Source organism: Pteropus vampyrus, unplaced genomic scaffold, assembly GCF_000151845.1.
Source record: "Pteropus vampyrus isolate Shadow unplaced genomic scaffold, Pvam_2.0 Scaffold96, whole genome shotgun sequence".
Lineage (NCBI taxonomy): Eukaryota > Metazoa > Chordata > Mammalia > Chiroptera > Pteropodidae > Pteropus > Pteropus vampyrus.
In genome coordinates, this window is record NW_011888877.1 from 279,955 (window position 1) to 293,212 (window position 13,258).

General features: G+C 38.2%; 1 protein-coding gene across 1 annotated transcript in view; it reads right to left on the reverse strand.

Annotated features, from left to right (window-relative positions):
* CUBN (cubilin) overlaps positions 1–13,258 on the reverse strand; it is a 248,376-nt gene that overhangs the window by 141,629 nt on the left and 93,489 nt on the right. The window contains 1 exon segment of the mRNA XM_023533142.1: positions 2,395–2,576. Coding sequence (XP_023388910.1) covers positions 2,395–2,576 — 182 coding nt within the window.

Here is a 13,258-nt window from a genome sequence, read left to right on the forward strand (position 1 = left end):
TCCTACTTGGCTGTGCTCGGCAGAGCAGGAAAGGATAATGTGCAGGCTGAGAATGGATGGGTCCAGAAAGCCAGCAGTGTTTCTAGGCCACACACACCCCAAGAGCAACAGATTTCGAAACCTCTTGCTAACACGTTATCAGTGTCTACAGTATGAAGGATGGAAAAGCCATTAATGCAAATTTATTACAGCACTTTTGCCCTGACTTCAGCATTTGCAGAGTTCATTATCTGAACAAAATGTTTTTGAACAAAAAGTAAGAAGGTTACTCTTTTCGGCCTTAAGGAAAAAAACTCTTCCAAAATATTTAATGGCCTCAAAACATTCCTCCAAACCCTGATTTTGATGGAACATGAGAGATCATCTTGGACTAATAAAAACAAGCCCCAAGCAGACTGCAGCCTCTTCTTACAGCCCCTGCTTGAGTGTTGCTGCCTGGAGATCCTGCTTTGTCCCTGTCCCCGAGGCTGCTTGCAGGGGACAGCCCCAGTCTTTGCTTTCTCACGTAATGGGTGTGACAGAACCCACAGCACAATGAACTCATTTACATTTGCCAAGTGGGCAACAATCACATGCCCTTTGGGATATGAAAATGAAGGGTAAGGAACATTTTACATTACTGTGGAAAAGTCTGCTGCCAGCCCTTTGTAAGGGGTTTTATTCCACTGAGAAATAGCCTTGCTAGCAAGAGAGACCATTTGAACATTCCACTTTGGGGTGTTAGTCTTACTTTACACAGTGAGTGTGAATTTCAGTTGCCACCCTGTTCTCTTCTCCTAAAAAAACGTTCCTCCTCTGAGATGGAGTCATGACTTGGCAGCAGTACATACATAAAGAGGAGGCTATGGGTTTTCTGTCTCTGATTTCACTTAGTGCAGCATTATCCTCCGTTACAGAGATCTGAGCTGCTAGTTGCGATTCCCAATGACTGCAGCCATGCAGTGAAGGCATGTTTTGAGAACCCCATTCCTTTTCAAAGAAACATGTTTTGTAATTAAATAAAGTTTGTACTTCCTATGAAGCACATGCCACTCATCTCAATATCTGGCACACTGCCCACCTCCATCTTTTTATACTGTCTTACATGGAGTGTTTGGTGGTAGATGAAGTCAGTTCACAGCTCTTCTATTCACTATTTTTGTGGTCATGGAAAAACCTGCCAATCTTTTAGAGCTTCTATTTTGACAACACTAAAATGGAGACAAGATTCCCCCCGCCCCTTACATCATAAGATTATTGAACATTCAAACAGGAAAATAGATGCCAAAACCCTTTGTAAACCACCATAAATGTGTGTTATGGGTGTGTCAGTCAGAGATTTGGGTGCTTTCATCCATTCCACAAGTACATAGTGAGTGTTCACCAAATACTCTGTGGGCCTAGGGATATAGCAGTAAAACAAAACAAAACAAAACAAAAACAAACACCCATCCATCATGGAGTTTAAGTTCTACTAGATATAGAACCCTTGTCATGATGTGCTACAGCAATCCCTATTGCTGAGGTGATAGGAGGTTGGCGTGTACTTGGAAGCCATTAAATTTTGCAGATAAGTCAAGTGTGTGTGTGTGTGTGTGTGTGTGTGTGTGTGTGTGTGTGTGTGATCTCCTGATAACTGGATTCCTGCAATAAAAAGCAGATTATAATAGATTTTCTAAGGCTGTGTTAACCATCTGAGATAAACTCTTTGCAGTAGTGTTGGGAAAGCTCTTATCTTCAAATGCCTCACACTGTCTAAGTGGCCGTTTTGTTAAAAGCTCTCTGCAGTAGATGCGTTTTGTGCCCTGCACCATGTCGACCCCCTAGGTCGCAGCTGCAGTTGCGCTGGGCATTCCCTCTGCTTACTGCCACGACCCACCCCAGCGCCGGCCTCTTTACACTCTGCTTCCCCATTGCCCTTCCCAAGGGAGCTTACTAGGCCAGAAGTGTGGAGCACGAAGCATGCCCAGCACAGTCCTCCATCAGCTGGGATGAGAGCTGAGGACCAGTGCCTGAGCCTGGCGTCCTCAGAGGGATGATTCTCATGAGCAGTCCTCACAGGACCTCAGAGGGTCCCAGCGGAATTAAGCCCAAGTTGCCCACAGGGGTCTCTTCACTGGCTCTTCCTCCCGCACACTCCCACACAGCCGCTCCCTTGTTCCTGCCTCCAGCATCACCTCCTGGCTAAAGTGCCTGTCACCGAGTCCCTAGGGTACTGCTTTCTAAAAACCTAAATTGAGATATTAATCCCATTTGTCTGCAAGTGTCATTCACGAAGGGCTGATACTCATCAAATGTCTAAGAATAGAACACTGCTCTAAACACTGGAAAGAATTTAGGGATTTTTGGAGTAATCTCCAGGTCTACTCCAAATTTTGGAGTGTGGACTGCGCTGAAAGCAATCTAAATTCCTACCTCAAGGACATCAAATCTGCAGCTTGCGTGGTACTCCACATCGAAGTCGTGGATGGTGAGCTGAATGCTACTCCCAGGATCCGTGTGAACGTACCAGATACACTCCTTGTTAGGGGGATACGCGTTTGGGTACCCGGGGCTGCTGAAGGAGCCCGTGGCTCCCGACAATTCCGCACCACAACCTGTTAAAACAGCAAGGCTCAGTCAGTCCAAAGTGGGCACAAGCCATGGGGGAAAATTCAAAAATCCAACTAAACAAAAGATAATTGAAAATGCACATGCCTAATTTAGGAGAAAAACCAGAAAGTTGTAATAAAATTTCAATTAAGCAGTTACAAAACAATGAGGAAAAACTCGTGGCTACAACTTATTAAATTTATTCTTTAAAAATATATTGATTATATCATTTGGTGCAATAATTCTCAGTCTTTATTCTCACCACATCAAACCTTCGGTAATATTTTCAAAATATTTTACATTTTCTTCGTCATTTAGGTAAAAATTTCATAACAGAAGGTACAATGGACTATGCAAGCAGGGTTAGACAGTGAACACGATGTCTCTCAGTCTTCAGTTTCTTTGTATTTAATACATTATTTCTAAATCCTTTCAGACCTAAGATCTAGAAACCAGGTGCTCAAAACCCTCGCCTTTGTACAAGAGACTGTAGATAATAAAAACTGTATGATATGTCCGAGCAACAACCTGTACATGGAGGTTCATGGCAGCTTTATTCTTAATTGCCAGAATCTGGAAGCAACAGAGATGCCCTTCAGTAGGTGAATGGATATACAAACTGTGGTCCATCCAGACCATGGAATATTATTCAGCACTGAAAACAAATGAGCTATCAAGCTATAAAAGACATAGAGGAGATGTATGTGCATATTAATAAGTGGAAGAAACCAGCCTGAAAAGGTTATATACCGTGTGACTCCAACGATTTGGTGTACTGGAAGAGGCAAAACTGTGAAGACAGTGAAAAGGTCAGTGGTCGCCAAGGGATTGACAAGAGGGAGGAGTGAACAGACAGAGCACAGATTTTTAGGGCAGTGAAAAAACTCTCTATGTTGAATATATGGTGAATACATATCATTACAAATTTGTCAAATGGTGAATATATATCATTACGAATTTGTCAAAACCTACAGAATATACATCACTAAGAGTGAACCCGAATGTAAACTACGGACTCTAGGTGATCATGATGTGTCCGTGTAGGTTCATCAGTTGTAACAAATGTCCCACTCAGGTGGGACATTATCCAATGGGGGAGGCTGTGCATGTGGGGAGAGTATATGGAAATTCTACCCTTCACTCAATTTTGCTGTGCGCTTTTCTAAAAAGTAAAGTCTATTAAAAAAAAATGTAAATGATGTAGGTCCTGACCCAAGGAACTTAAAATAAGCAAACAAACAAAAACCAGATACATAAACCACAAGCATAGAAAAATGCCACAGCATGTGTTTTATGAATGTTTATATATCATGCCTTAGAAGGTGATTAAGGCAAGTCATTACAACAACTAAGAGCTACAACATGTGGCTCACAGTAAAAACTGCTGGCAATAACTGAGTGCTTACAAGTACCTGCCATTCTAATACTTAGAATACCCTCTTGAAGGAGTGACTATTATTATCTGCGTTTCCCAGATGAGCAAATCAGCACATACAGAGGTCAACAGGCTTGCCCAAGGTCCCCTGGCGGGCGAGCGGTAGAGGCAAGACACCAATGCAGGCCGTGTGGCTGCGCAGGCTTTTCCTACACTCTGCAGACTCACGTAGTTTGTAAGAATTCAATCAGAATGGAGAGGGAGATGAAATTTTATGGAAAACGTAAAATTTGAGGAAGGCTCAAATTTTAAAAACAAAATTAGAAAAAAAATAAAGAAAATTAGAAGAAAAGAGAGATTATCTTGTTTTCTAATAGCAATCTTTGGCGATTAAAAACCATTATTTTCTCTATTAATGTATCGGGGCCTCCTTTTCTATTTTTTCAGAATATTCTTTATTGGTTGGAAAATTCTTCCAAGTACCATCTCTTATGCCACATCGAGACTTTTATGTTCAAAAATGATGGTGCCTCCTCACTCTGTTATGAATCCATGTGCGTTTTCATATGAATGAAATTAAACTGCCGTGACTTAAAACGTTAAGACACTAAAGCTGAGGTCATGTCTACTATCCACCCTATGCAAATTCAACCTAGATAGTGAGTCAGGACAAAGTATTTTAAAAGTACAAAATAAATATATTCTCTATACAGAATCTCCACTCAACTAAAAAGAGCTGAGGAGAATTCGAAGAAGAATCCTGATGCAGTAAAGAAATCTGATTCCAGTCGCAAATTTCCTGCTTCCATTCGAAAACCTCTGTGTTTTCAGACTTTAAATTTGTTGCACAGGTCAGTATCTTTCCTATGGCCTATAACGTTTCTACTTTTATTTTTGGTTAAAGCTCTGTGAAAAGGTTGTTTAAAATTAGACATACAAACATTGTTTATAGACTGTGATGAATGTTGAAAAAGTATAAGTGCCACGAAAGATTAGAAAATATTTTTCCTAGTACAACACATGGAAAATATTCCTGGAGCCAAAATCAGCACAGATTGCATATAACCTCAATACCACTGCACAATTACAGGGGGCACCAGTCAGACTATTCCATGCAATGATACTCTCTAAGGTTGTGCGATGCAGCGGCCCATATAAATTATTAACATGTAGCATTTTATTAAAATACATTATAAGTATATAAAGCCATTTGTCACCCCAAATTTTTAACCTACTTTTTCAGCTCCTATAGTTCTTGATAGCGATTGTATCAAATTAAATAATCCAATGAAAAAAATCTTTGGAGATAAATAACTCTGTGGCCAAATAATATAAAAGAGAACAAGAAAATGAAAGCTTGGCTAGCTCATCTCTGCGTTTTTATTTAGCTTCAGTTCACCAGACAATCTAATTCAATTTTTTTTTTTAATCATAGTTGATTCTTCTAAAAATCTGCACATTTTTCCACTGTCTTTTCCAATTGTTTTAGGTTTCCTTGTAAATTCTTTTGCAAATAACAGGATGCTAATACCCTTTAACTAGTCACTGTAAACCGGAATGATAATATCAGATTTTTGGCATTCGGCGATGCTTTGAAAAATTACAGTTCTTATTTTATTACCCACTTACAGCTCTCAAGACCCACAGTGTGCTTTCCCTAAGATTTTAAACAAACATAAACAAGGTTTGTGAAAACACAGCAAAATTTTACTTGCAGGTCTGTCATGTTCTCTTCTCAGCAAGAGCACTTATGTGTGCGCCTTCGAAGGAGAAAGTCCAATATTATTAAAGTGATGCCCTATTGCTGAAAAGTACCGTGCGGTTGTGAGAATGAGAGAAAAAACGTTGGAGCTTGAAACTTTTGAATCTTTCTTTTCCTCCTTCATACTCTAACGACCTCTGAGGTTTAACATATCAGAAAATAACAACTTTGATTTAAAAGTTCACATTAAATGCAAAATGCTACAAATTAATTTAGTGATATTATATGGTAAAGGCCTATGAAGTACTAGAAAGTAAAGTTAATTCCAATAATTGTGATAGAAATTTAATTCAATTGTTGTATTTCTAAGTTTTGAAAGAGATAAAAATAAATTTCTAATATCCATTCATTCATTTGATAAATATCTATTGAGCATGTGCCATACACAGTACGAGCCATGTTGCAGAAGCCAGGAGTATTTAATTCTACTGGAAAAAAAATCACATGGCCTCCTGCAAGTCACTAGACTCTTTTTGCTTTTCTTCAGTTTGCAAAAAGTAATTTCCATGAGTTTTGACTTTTAAAAAATCAGTGAATTCTTTTTATCCTTTACATGTTAATCGGTGGTAGATAACAAATAAGAATAAATAAATCCCCACGTTGAGTTACTAAAAGATATTTTTAAATTTGTTACGGTGGTACAAAGTAAGCATGATTCCCTTCTGGTATCAACTTCCAGTCCACAAATGAGAGATCTTGAACAGCATCGAGCCAGTTATGTCTCACTCTCTTAGGTATGGTCACTTTTTCCTAGGTTTTGGGACGTTTGACAAATGTGTACTTGGTAGCAGGCAAAAGAAAATATGTCCAAATGCATATTTTAAAAACTGAAAAAATGATGTCTGTTTCTCTTATGCTGTCCTTTAGTGAAAAGGGGAAATATTCACAACAGAATTAGGAAAATTTATATTAACCCCCAAAAATATATATGCAATGAATAATTTGATACTATGTTTCATAAATTCAAGTTATCCTGCTAACATTGAAACATTAGACCATGAATTTGGAATTGTGCAACCATAGATAAAAATCAAAAATTATAAGCTCTTATCGAGTTGAACTTTACAAATTATAAATGAAAGCAAACAATTGTAATTCACAATAAATAGTAACGTTTTTTTTTTAAATGTATAATGTGAGTCTTTTGAATTGTTTTCCACTTAATTAGCTGCAGAAAAAGGAGTCAATTACAGTATAGGAAATATGATTTAGAACCTATATCAACATATACTATTCTTCTGTCACTCAAAAGAAATACCAAGATAAGCCAAAAATCCTCGTTTGTAATTCCGAAGAAGAGAAATGTGCTCTAAATGCTCAAATAAATCAAAAGCTAAAAGATTTAATTCTGTCTCATCAATAATTTCTTGTTCATATTGGGGAGCAAAGCTGTTCATTTTATTTGATTTACTGTTTCTGCGCCTTCTGTGGTAGTGACAACATTTGTTTTATTTTTAATAAAGATTGTAGAATTCGGTCTTATTTGGTAGGCTTTTTTACCTATGTAGCAGTTGTTTTCAGTGCTGCTGATGTCTAATACTAAAAGCTTTCTACATAAACAAGTACCCTAATTTCACTTTCCTATTAAATTTAAATTTATTTGGAGCCAGGAAGGGGAAAAAGTGTTTCGTGCATTGCATTACGTCCCTTTGTGTGGGGTTTAGGATTTGACAATCTCTTGTGAAAAGAGTTTCTCTTGAATAAGTCACAGAAAAAAAATCTGTTTCTAAATCTATCTGCCCATTTCAGAGATGGAAACAACAAGGCCTCTGGAAAATCTCTGATGTCTGTATTTCATTTAACGTAAAAATGATACAGACACATCTGCAGATACTAAAACAAATGAAACTAGTGAGAAAGACATAGTTTAGTAGGCTGTGCAACCATTTTTAAAAATCATGTCATTGTCAGTCATGTCTGTGACTTCGGGTGGGTGACCAAGGAGTCAGAGGAGTAGGAAAGAGAGATGGAAGATGGACAAGGCTGCAGATGAAAGACGTTACATCAACCAATAGTTATCAGCACATAAGATAGAGGTGATGTTTAGACTCCCGATATCCTCTTCATCATCATGCTACCTGTCTAGTTGAATGAATAATAAAATATAAAAGAAATAGAGACATTTTCTATAACCGGTCTTCAGTGATGTAAAACAGAGGACAACAACTGAGGAAAGCATTTCAGGGGTCTACATAAAGACAATGACCACGTGATGAAAACTCTAACTGAGGAGTGGGCGATGGAGTGTTGAAAAAAGAGTTTTGAAAGATACATGCTTAGAAGAAATAGAATTAGAGACAGTGGCTCTTTGCATCCAACTGGTAAAAGATTTTCATGGAGGAAATGACATAATTTCAGAGTTGTAGAATTTGTGTGTTAGGTTACCAAACTTTTGGAAATAAAATAACATATCGAGTAAAGCATAGGCTGTGACATAAGACAAAATGGGTCCCTACCCTGACTAGGTTACTCCTTGGATACCTAATTTAATCTTTCTAATCCCAAATTTCTTTATCTGTAACAGAATTAGTATTTAAGCTCATAGGGTTGCTACATGGATTAAATGAAATAACCAAAGTAAAGTTTTTAGCTAAGTGTCTTGCGTGTAATAATCACTTCATACATTCTAAGTGTTATAATTTAACAAGAGTTTATCTAGACATGAGATGAGATTAGAGAAAGATCTGGAGCTAGAAGAGGAATTACCACACCAGCTGAAGAGCCATCCTGAAGAGCTGATGAGAGGTAAGAAATCAGTTGTTCATTGAACTACAATAAAGATATTTCACATTTGTATGGTAGTTCATAGTTTTTCACAGTGTTTTTAATAAGCACATTATCTTCCTTGAAATTCATAATTACTCTATGAGGTAGACAAGAATGATCATGAGCAAAGTGAGGCTCAAGAAGGCTGTTGGACTCACAGCTCACATAATAAAACAACAGATCTGGGGCCACCACCCCCTACCCTATCCTGTCTCCCAACCCCCTATTCCCAATTCTAGGCTCTCTCCACTATGCCTTGTTGGGCATTTTAGCTCGAAGGCACTAGAATCGCCGTGTTGAACACTGTCCTACTGTTCTATCCACTGATAAAAAAAAAAAAACAAATCACCATAGCAACCTGAAAAAAATAACAAAGTAAAAATCTTTTTCATTTAACTTGAGGCAAATCTGAAAAAATCTAACATATTAACATTGTTAGCCATCAGGTGAACTGAAATAATGTCCTGAAGAGAATCATATGTTTTTCATTTTTAATTAGTTAATCTTTACAAAAATTTTAGTACTGGTGACTGATAATCTATTTGATTCTATTTTCTTCCAAACTCCCAGTCATGAGCTGAGAGGAAGAGCTTACCTTATCAGCAGGAAGCATGTTGATCTACTGACTCATAACAAGGGAGAGTTCAAAGCTGTTGCTAAACCTGTTTACTTGCGAAGATATTTTCAACCTTTTCCATACAAGGATTTAGCTAACACTTCTTTTTAGTCTAAAACAACTAATGAGTTATATGATTTTGTTTTAATTAAGCATAATCTATATATGTTCTATCTTCAAGGTTTGGCGTTGTTTTTAAATGAAAGAGCTTTAATAAAAGTGAACTGGCATTGAAACAGCGAACGGGAATTGGAGGCACAAAGTTTTAAAGGTACGTTTTGTATTTCTCTACGATTGCTCAAATGTGGTCACCTCTTTACACTTGGCATTTTCCAAAACTGTGTTCTATAAACCAATAGCACCAGGAGGGCTGCCAGCTTGGAAGTGACATGGCCTAACGGGGCAAAGGCACAGAGAATAGACACAAAGAGGGCATCGTCACATCCTAACCCTCTAATTTTTGAGCAAAACACCTGAGAAATTAGCTGCTGATGTTAAAAGGAAGTTGTAAGGCCGAAGTATAGTAAAGAATAAATTTTAAACACTATAAATGACGATACTCACATGCTTTATTAAAATGATTGATTTATACTTTAATAGTTTTTCTGTAATTTAAAAAAATCTTTCTCTGTTGCAATATGTTAAGAGGTGCCTCACTGGATGGCCCAGTTTCCCTCAGAAAGGCAAAGGGCATAGGGTCACAAGCAGAAGTTACCAATAAGGACTCTCCCAGTGGGGCAGGTATGATGTGAAATGGCAACTAAGAGCTCGGAATTTGGGAAAGATCCAACCAAAGGCAAAGTTGAAATAGTTCCTGGAGTACACAGGCCTCACTTCTGATACATCTATGAGATATGCCAATAATGTCATTATGGTGATTTTGAACAGAAACTTCCAGGATGGGGGCAGGGAGTAGAGAGGAACGTGAGCTCCTGAAAAAGGCTGAAGTTGTCTAAAGGTGACTGTAGCATGCATAAGAACCACCGAAAGTTAACAATTCCTGGTTTGATTTTACCAGTTAATTCTTCAACAGTCTAAAAGTATAAGCCACTCTGGGATATAGGAGAAGGACGAATGATAGGTATCTGTCCTACAAAGACAGGAGACTTAAATCAGATCACTAGCCTTCTCTGAAGACGAGACCAAGGGTGGAAACCCAGAATTCACCTGATCGTAAGGATTTGCAGATTAATTTTCTGGGGGATTCTGTAGGTTGCAATTATTCTGTGAGGATGGAGACACAAGCCGGAGCAATCATGAGATAAAATCAAAGAAGAAAACTGAGTAATATAAAGACCAAGAAATATGAAGTTCTCCTGAAAGAAAAGGAAGACAAAGTATGGTGATTCCAGGCGAGGAGAAAGCTGTCAAAAGTTGAAGAACCTCATGTATTCGGTTGAAATCATGTCCACCTGGTACCTGTGATTGTGATCTTATTTTGAAATAGGATCTTTGTAGATGTAATCAAGTTAAGAGGAGGTCATACTGGATTAGAGTGGGACTGAAATTCAATATAATTTGTGTCCTTATAAGAAGAAGAAAGTTTGGACACAGACACAGAGAAGGAAGAAGCCATAATGAAGGAGACAAAGATTAGAGTCATGCATCTACAAGCCAAGGAAAGCCAGGCACTGCCAGCAGCCAATAGAAGCTAGAAGAGGTTAAGGAAGGGTTCCTCCCTAGAGCCCTCCATGGGATGTCTCTGCTCACACCTTGATGGTTGGAATTCTAGCCTCCGGATCTGTGAAAGAATAACTTTCTGTTGTTTTAAACAACTCATTTTGTGGTATTTTGTTATGCCAGCCCTAGGAAGCTTTTGTATTCCCATTCTTTCCTTGATAAAGAAGGTGGGCAAACTTGACGGCAGGCAAAAAATGATATAGTAACTATGAGTATAGCATCTCTCTCGTATTGATTACCTTCCACTTATCACGTTGAGGTTTAGATGATGGTTAGTCAAGGATAAGGTTAGAATATAGTCTGTTTTAGTCTGTTAGGGCTGTTATAACACAATACCACAAATTGGGTGGCTTAAAACAACAGAAATTCATCCTTAATTTGCTTGTTTGTGGCCTTCCTCTGGTTCGCAAACTTCACGTGGTACAAGGGGGCAAGGGAGCTCTCTGGATCTCTTTCATAAGGGTTCTGGTCCCAATATTAAGGGCTCTGCCCCCATGACCCCATCAACTCCCAAAGGCCCCACCTCCTCACTCTATCACCTTAGAGGTTAGGCTTCAACACATACATTTTCAGCAGACACAAATGTTCAGACTCAACAAGGTCTATTGTTGAGAAAACACAAGACAAACTTCGGATTAGGTGTCACATTGGGAGGAAACATGCAAACTGAAGAACTAAAGGTATGATTTTTAGCACTGAGGAGTCAGTAAGGGTTTAGAAAGTTTTGTCTTCCGTGAAGACTTCATCCCAGTCCCAGACTTTGTGATAATCATTTTCTCTGACTGATTTCCATACAGCCATGTATATAGAGTAATCTGTTTTCAGTGATAGGGACAGAAGGAAAAAAAAAAGAGAGAAAGAATAAGGCATAACATGAAGTTAATGAGTTGGAAAATAGATACAAGGAACTCAGAAATCAATGTTGTTCATAGTTATAAAATGACTTTTAAATTACTATATGACATCATATAAATATTCAAAGTTAAGATTATCAGAACTATCTGATGCTCTGCAATGTCGCAAATCTTGAATATTGGTGTTTTGCCTTAGTACACCCTTAAAGAGAAGAGAAGCCAATGTAGTCATATTTTAGGACTTTTTCACATAACATAAATTTTAATTTCCTGTATAGGAAAGGCTAAAGATCTTTCATTAAGTATAGCTAATCTCGTCATCTTTTCATTTTGATTTAGCTATATCCTTTTCCTTCTAATCTACTCATTCCAACCAAGTTACAAAATGGTTTCCCAGTAGAAATTCTTTGCTTACAATTCAGGAGAAATCAATCAGCCTCACACATCTTAAAAATTATTTAAGATTTCTGAGCAAAATATATAAAAATAGTATAAAAATATCTTGTAAGGAAATGAAATGAAACCAAGGTAACTGGAATAATTTCCCCTAAAATACATAGTCATGCCGAAGGCTACTTTGTGAAATCCTCCAAACATTCGCAAGGACAGAGGAAATGTGTTCTCTTTATGTGATTTCCAAGTTCAACACTCACATTTCTATTTAAAAGTATTCATTCAAATCCTGCTTTCTTTCAGTATAACTGTGCTGGTACACGACGGAGCTCCCACAGGGAAAAGCGCCCCAGACTTCCCCTCAGGGCTCTGCATTACTTGCCCACCCCCAGATTCCTTCTTCATCAACTCCCAACCTTCCCTCCACAGTGAGGATGCTACACATCGACAAATGCACAAACGCAGGGAGTGCTCCACCGATAGTCATGATGTCCCGTGGCCCTCCAAGCCTGAGCCGTAAGATTGTTTTCTGTGATCACAGTACCAGAAGGGGCTGGTCCCTTGCAGGGCATCCAGCCAAAGTCCTTAGCTTAGAGGAGGCAAAACTCTCTCTGGCTGGGCCCCAAATTAATCAGATGCTCAAGTGCTCTACTCCATCCCTCATTGTTTACCTCCAGTCAAACCCATCTATTTTGGGGGCAGCTAGCCTTTCACTCTTCACTTTATTATAACTCCTCCTGTAGACTAGTTTGTGTAACTAAATCACGATAACAGATTAGATGATCCCTGTGATCTATCTCAGCTCAGAAGCCTATGATTGCATCAACCATACACAGCAACTCTAAAAGAAGAGCACTTTATAACTAAGTAATAAAGCAGGTAGTGTGTCGAAGGTCAAGCGTCAGCTGTTTTGAACTAGCCATTTGCTAAGTAATGTGCTTCCCCCCATTATCGCTCCTTGAATTGAAGAAAGAATGAATTGTGTAATTTAATGGGGAGACCTTGAAACCAGAATATTATTTACTTGGGAAAAACTGCATACATTCATTTAAAAACATTCATTTTCTTCAGTGGGACTTTAGTTACAAAATTACTTACTATAAGCTCTAACCTCTTCTGTGATACGATATCATTTAATCTTTTTGCAATGAAAAGTTGTAGGGAAAAATTATTCGTTTTTAGACAGAGAATAGCTATTAAAACAGAGGCGTTGGAGTTCAACACCACAAGCATGGTTTTGT